This window comes from Desmodus rotundus, chromosome 12 (genome assembly GCF_022682495.2).
Source record: "Desmodus rotundus isolate HL8 chromosome 12, HLdesRot8A.1, whole genome shotgun sequence".
In the NCBI taxonomy this organism is placed as follows: domain Eukaryota; kingdom Metazoa; phylum Chordata; class Mammalia; order Chiroptera; family Phyllostomidae; genus Desmodus; species Desmodus rotundus.
Window position 1 is genome coordinate 30570740 of NC_071398.1, and position 7136 is coordinate 30577875.

General features: G+C 51.7%; 1 protein-coding gene across 2 annotated transcripts in view; it reads right to left on the minus strand.

The window, feature by feature from the left end:
* Positions 1–6655, minus strand: part of CA5A (carbonic anhydrase 5A) — a 30556-nt gene extending 23901 nt beyond the window's left edge. Inside the window, exons 1-2 of one of the 2 annotated variants that reach the window (XM_045191881.3) lie at positions 6355–6655; positions 2312–2509 (exon numbers count right to left, since the gene is read on the minus strand). In XM_045191881.3, coding sequence (XP_045047816.2) covers positions 2312–2509; positions 6355–6511 — 355 coding nt within the window. In that variant the 5' untranslated portion in view covers positions 6512–6655. The remainder of the gene's footprint in view (positions 1–2311; positions 2510–6354) is intronic. The other variant, XM_024556238.4, reaches the window with a different exon arrangement.
* Between the last annotated feature and the right edge of the window lie 481 nt (positions 6656–7136).

Consider the following 7136-nt stretch of genomic DNA (forward strand, 5'->3'; position numbering starts at 1 on the left):
TCAGACCCACAGCTACACGTAAAAATTGTATATGAGGATGCGAACTCATCTACATCCATGTCTGTTTTTCTTAACCTTATTAGACTAGTCACATAACTATTAACCAAGCAAAAGTTCAGGGACTGTTATTCTTTATTTAATCTTCTAAAGTTGCTGCATAAAATGTTTAAAAATAATACAAACCATATTAAACCTGCAAAGCCAATTTCATTTGCTCCTTGGGAATTTGAACTTGGAATAGACCAGCATGGGCAGAAAACAAAGTTGGTGTGCTGAGTAAACAAACCCATAACCCCGCTCCCCGGAGCCTCGTGCTGGCCCAGTTCCTGTGCTTTCCAAGATCTGGGTGTCCAACTTTCTCTTCTCCTCTTTGAGCTTGGCTTAGCCTTTCAAGAAAATCTGCTTTGCTTATGTTGGCCAGAGTCGGGGTTCTTGGCCCTTGTACTCAAGGAGTCCCACCTGAGAAGTGTCCCTGAAGGCTACTGTGAAGACTGACCAATGACCATGAGCCCCAGGCATGTAGGTGGCTGCTCAAGAAACACAAACTCCCTCTCACCTGTGAGATGAGGAGAGAGGCCTGGAAAGGCTGAGCCAGGTTGTGCGTGAAGCACTTTGCTGGGTGCAAATGGGGGAAAAGGGCTCTCTGTCCCCTGCTGCAGCCACCCAGTCCATCAGTAGTGAGACAGGGGAGGTTGGGCCTTGCTTGGCACCCAGTCCCTCTGCCAGGGCTCCAAGAAGGCTAGCACGCACGGTTCAGGCTACCCTCATGGAGTACACTTCCCTGCCTGGGCAACAGGTAAATGAACAATATACGAGAACTAGCATGTCGAAGAAGGTAGGCCAGGGGCTGGGGGCTGTGTCAGGGGCCCCAGGATCCATGATTCTCTAGGAATCCCAGGACTCAGCACATAGAATGGACGCATGGGTCAGATTTATTACAGCGAGAGGGCCCAAGCCAAATCTGCAAAGGGAAAAGGCGCATGCGGCGATGCCTGGAGGAGACCAGGCCCCAGCTTCCAGTGCCCTCTCTGATGGGGTCACAGGGAAACGCTGCACCCCCAGCAAAGAGCTGTGACAACACGAGTGAAGTGTTGTCCACCAGGGACGCCTATAAGAGACTTGGTGCCCAAGGTTTTCCCTGGGGGCCGGTCATGTGGGCACCCTCTGCCTGGCATGTATGGACATTCTCCATGCCCAAAAGAAAACAGATGTTCCACATAAACAAGGTTGATGATGATACCGAAAGGGGCTGAGAAACACCAGCTGGGATGGAGCAGCCAATCCTGACAAGTATCAGAGGAGAAGCCGATCTAAACTCCTCAGCATCCTGGAGAGGATTTAAGGAGGTGGTTCATATAAAGCCCATTCAGGGCACTGGGACCCAGTAAGGGACAGGGTCTTCTGGGGCCTTTCTCCCACCTCCCTGCCCACCTGTCACACAGCCCTCCACCACCATCGTCCCAGACAGCCTCCAGGTGGTCCCTGTTCTACCCCTGTCCTCCGGCCTGCCTCTTCCTCATAGAGGCTGGGCATTCACTTAAAACGTCAGCCAGGTTGCCCTGACTGGTGTGGCTCAGTTGAGCATCATCCAGCAAAGCGAAGGGACACTGGTTCGATTCCCAGTTAGGGTACATGCCTGAGTTGCGGGTTTTAGTCCCTGGTTGGGGTGCACATGAGAGGCAACTGATCGAAGATGTTTCTCTCTCACATAGATGTTTTTCTCTCTCTCTTTCTGCCTCCCCTCCCCAACTCTCTAAAAAGAAATAAGTATATAAAAACAAAAACTTAAAACATCAGCCAGGTCAGTGTCTGTTGTCGGTCCGTCCCACCCTGTAAGAACAGACGGGGACCGGGCTCAGGGCTCCGGGTACCTCGCCCCAGTGCCAGCACCGTTTCCTCCCTGGTTCAGTGCAAGCCTCGCTGCCGCCACACCCCTCTCCTCTGCCCTGCTCTGTTGTTCTCCTCTGACGTGCAATACGGTTGTGTTTTTATTAGCTCAGTGTTTCTTCCTCCCCAGTTCCTGGAATGCAAACCATGAAGGAAGGGAATTAACTTTGTTAATAGTTTTGTCCCCAGTAAAACCATGTGAATGTAGATGATTGGCATTAGAATCTTTAAAGTAAGCGTCACTCCCCTGTCCCTGCAGAGAGCCTTCACGAATCCTTCCGGTTCCTGCCCCCACAGTGCTGTTCCTGGTCCCCAGACATCGTACTTAATTAAAGCTCTCATCCCCTTCTGTGCTAAGCCCATGACCCCACTCTTAGGATGTTACAGAAGGACAGAAAGGCTTCAGATCCCAATTTGGGCTCACCTGACCCCTCGGTGGCGTCATCAAATTCCACCTGGAAGAGGTAGCCGGTGTTCCAGATGTGGAGGCAGGACGCAGCGTCGTAGGAGACCTGGAGAGGCTGAAGCCCGGGGTCGTAGACACTGTCCCTCCAGCGGATGTTGATGGGGGACTGCCGGGAGCCCCCTGGCATGGAGCCTGTGCCCTTCCAAAGAGGGTGCACTGTGGACAGAGAGAAGAATAGTCGTGTAGAATAATAGTGGGTTGGCAAGTTCGTAGGACAGGGCTCCCGCTCAGGCCTCACAGCCTGGCACCCATCCTGCGCCCTATAGCAATGACCACTGCGCTCAGGGGAACAGCAGCCTGAAGCGCCCTGCAGGCACATCTGCCTCTCCTTTTCGGGGGACGGATGGATGGCAGCAGACCCAGAGCCGGGTGCTTGGCCTGGACCTTCGTCTGGTGTCCTTGTGAAGCAGGCCTCCTTCTGCTTTAATCCAGATCTTTTCCAGTAGTGCCCAGTCTCCGTTGTCTGATCTCTCACCAAGCCCCTTGTGCCGCACAGACTGGGACTGTCTGACGGGAGGCAGCGCTCACACAGCAGGGAGCTCACAGCTGTCCTCGTGCTGGGTGCCCACCCTGTGGCCCGCGGGCGCCTGTGGCTCAGGAAGGCTCTGAATTCGGCCCAACACAAAATCGTAAATTTACTTAAAACATTATGAGAATTTTTTTGTGATTACGTGTCGCGATGTATTTAATGTGTAGCCTAAGACAACTCTTCTCCTTCCAGTGTGGCCCAGAGACGCCAGAAGGTTGGACACCCCTGAGTTAGACCCTCCCTGAAGGAAAACGGGGAATTAACACGGCTGCACGACCCTTAACACAGATGGAACACAGGACCTGCGAAGCACAGAGGCCGCCCTCCTCTGACTGGGGGCTCAGCTGGCCCCCAAGACGGAGATGCAAGGTGCGCAGAGTGGGGTCTTTAGGTTACATCTGTGAAACTTCATGAAGGGTGAAGGGGCTGCCAACCTCGAAACATCTGCGTTGAACACTGTCCCTGCCACCAAATAAGAGGGCACTGCCCATTGTGGCCTGCAAAGAGATGACGTTGCTTAAACCCTAAATAGGTTTCCAATGTTTGCTCAAGTTCTCCATGTGTCTACAGGCCAAAGCTGGTATCAGCAAAGTAAGTCTTGTAACTAAAGCTGCTCTCTGATAGGAAGTGATAAAGGTAAAGTGTTCTATACTTTTTCCACCCTTCAGTAAATATTCATAGTGCTCTTCCTGTGGGACCAGCATTGGCCCAAGTGCAGGGAGGGATGAGAGACACACTGAACAGATCCAGACGCCCCCCTGCCAGCTTGGAGCACAGCCCAGCTGGGGTGGGGGCGGGGGAGCCAAACCCAAGAAGTCCTGCAGACAAATGAGCAAGAAATGCCTATTTAATGTTTGAGAGCACGCAGTGGTGTGCTGCTGAAAGTTTAATAACTGGCTCAGCGCAGGATTAAGAAGCTCTGATGTGGAATGTTTGCTGATTACCACCACGAATACTCCCACTGTGGCTGATCTCAAGCTATTGCCGTGGGAGTCACGATCACAGAGTTCGTATGAAATGCCCACTGCTGGTAAAAGGCAGCTTCCACACACATGGAAATGTGGCCAGAGAACACAACTGAAATTGTTCCTAGAATTATTTCTGAACATTTTATAACTGACTTTTCTCTCTGGGCCAAACCACCAGTGATTCTCAATCATATTTAGTAGTAAACTTTCTTTTATTTCCCAAAATGAAATGTTTTGCCAAGTCCCAATACACAAAACACTGAGGAGAAGCGAGCTCCAGTCTTCTCTGTTGGGCAGAATGGGCCCCATTTACTGGGGGACGCTGAGATAACAGCGCCCTGGACTCCCGGTCAGCAGTTTGAGCACTGCCGCCCAGACCAATTCAGGCACTCGATGCAGTGGTTTTGTTACTCTGTGCAACGGTGTGGAGAGTGTGCTTTCTAAGAAGTACAAACGGAACCCCACTTACTGTGCCCCAACAGGGTAATGGTTAAACCAAGGGACGTGCACATGGTGGCCGGGAGTTCTCACGAGGCGTCGGGCGCTGGTCCAAGCCTCTCCGTGCCTCGCCTCATTTCATGCTTCCAGCGGTGCTGTGCGTGATGTCTCATCGCCCACCTTTTGCAGGTGAGGAAACTGAGGCTCTGTGAGGTTAAGAAACTTGCCTGGGGGCACACAGCCACAAAGTGGTGGGGCCAAGATTCCATCCAAGTGGCCTGATGCTCCTCGTGGCTGTACTAAGCACTAAGGAGGACAGCTGCTGAGAGACTATTGTGGCAACGTCTACCGTTAGGTAAAGAAAGAAAACCGAGGGGCAGATGAGCATGTACAGTGCAGCACTGTGTCGTTTTTTTCAAGTCGCACGGGTGTGTGGACAGGTTTCTCTGTGCGTGGGGAAAGTGTCAGAAGGCTGCACCGAAAACCACTCGTAGCAGCTGCCTCTGGGGACTGGGATCAGAGGCAGACAGGTCGGGGGGTCTTTCCACGTGAACGCATAGCTTCTGTTTGGTCTGAAATTTACAGGTAGGTCTGGGGTGGGGGCCTGAGGTTCCTCAATTCTAGCAAGCTCCCAGGAAGTGCTGTGGGTGCTAGTCTGAGGACCCCACACTAAGTGTGGGGCAATAAAAGGACCAGGTTAGGGCTGGGACAAGGCTTCCATTCCTGTCTTTTCTGGGTGGGGAGTTTGATGCGCGACTTTGGATTCCATCTCTGAGCCATGTCCTTGGGCTTCCTGCTCCCGGAGGCCTACTGCAGCTCCTGAATACCGCAGGCCTCTTAAAGCTTGAGCCTGGGCTTACCCCAGGCTGCTCGCCCTCACTTTCACAGGCCTGAGTTCTGGCCTAACAGGAACCCCAGGGGAGTCTGAGGTGCTTCTGTAAATCGCCCTGCGATTCTGAGACAGAGAGTTCAGCATTGTCCGCAGGTGTGGACCAACAGATTGATTGGATAGAGCTAATAATGCTCATCGAAAGCCTGGGGTGTGCCAAGGCTTTCCACGCACATCAACTCATTTTCATGTGTCCCTGTGCGACACTCATCCCATTTTACAGATGAGGAAACTGAGGTTTTGGGAGGTGAAGCAATGCCCAGATCTCATTGCAGACAAGTGTAAGTAGTGCCCAACCCCTGGAGCGACTGGCTCTGGAGCCCATGGTCTTTCAACCACCCAGTCCTGGAGAGTGTGGAGCACCGTATGTGCCGTGTGTAATGCGCTCCCACGTATACTGCGCACCCATGTTTTTGGTCCACACTTGCAGGAAAAAAATCTTTCATTTTAATTTTTTAATTCAATTATTTATTTATTTATATTTAGATACTTGGGTTTGGTATTATAAAGGAATTTTAGCATTTATTTTTTAACACGTTTTGGTACAAGAAATTTTGTGTAACAAATAATTACAAAACACAAGAACACCAGATACAAAGGTCAGGTACTAACCATGTGTAACATGCATCCTTATTTTCCCCTCAAAAAACTGCAGATTGTACATGGCAAAATATGGTGTTTATACCAGAAACCAACTTATCAGCCTTCAACTCAGGCCCTTTGTTTGACAGAGGAAGAATCTGAGACTTAAGAAGAGAAAAGGATGAGTTCAAGTTCACAGAACATTAACTATGCCCATGCCAGAATGAGGCTGACGCAGACAGTCTCTGGACAGAGCTGGGTGGTAGTCTCCTTATTGCATGTTTGCTGAGAATGTCCTCTGCTGGAGGGGTTTGGGAGCTCTAATAACGGGCTCGTTCGGTCCTTCTGGGCTGGATGTTTCATAGTAACAGCTTGGAGGAGGGGCACTGGGTACCTGTCTAGTTCCAAGCCCCTCATCCAACCAACCACCCCAGGAGTGTGAGGTTAAAGGATTTGCCCAAGGTCACCCACGGGAAAAGAGCAGAAATCTGAACTCAAGCATGGCTCCAGACTGTTTTCTATTTTGAAAGACACCATACCATTAGACATCAAATTGCATTTGGGGAAATCGAGAATTCTAAGAAATTCTACTTACAAGCATTATTCCTATTTTTCTGTGCACAGGAAACCTGGGAGCATGGTCGCTCAGGCCTTAGTAGATGGCGTTGTAGGGTCCCCCACACCTGCTTGACCACGGCGGAGAAACCCAAGGACTTCAGGTGGTTCCTGCCCAGCAGCGGGGCCCTCAGCATCTTGGGTCTGTCCCCGCAGAGCCCCGTGAAGAGAGGGTGATTTCTCCTACTGCCCTCACGCTGATCAGGACCACAGCGGAGTCGACTGCGCCCACCTGTTATTGTAAAAACTCACGCAAACCGTGAGCCCTGATGGTTAAATTTTAACCCGCCCCAGCTTCCAGGATGACACTCGGTTTACTTAGAGGTGTCCGTGACTTGTGGCCTTCACCATGGTCAGGTCCCTGGAGCCACCGTGCTTTGATCTGGTAAACAGCCGGGTCAGAGAGCCAGGGAGGCAGGCCTGCTGTGAGTCCAGGGGAGTTGGGGAGGGCACACCGGGGAGGGTGAAGGCCCTGCTCTTGGTCTGGACCTCTAGTTTGGAATGCACAGCTCTCCGGCCTCGGGCCGCTCCAGGCCAGGCACAAAGCCACGCTGTGTGTATGCACAGGAGCAGCAGGTTCACAAGTGCAGGGATAGGAATCAGCCAAAGCTGCGGGGTTGGTGGGGCACATGAGCAGCTGAACTCTCTGCCTAGGTCTCCTGGCAAAGCAGCCAGTCCCCACTGTCCATAAAACAGACAGCGTTTGATACAAATTTGTTCTGCCCCAAGTAATCTGTCCTGGTTGGCTTAGACACTCCCAGG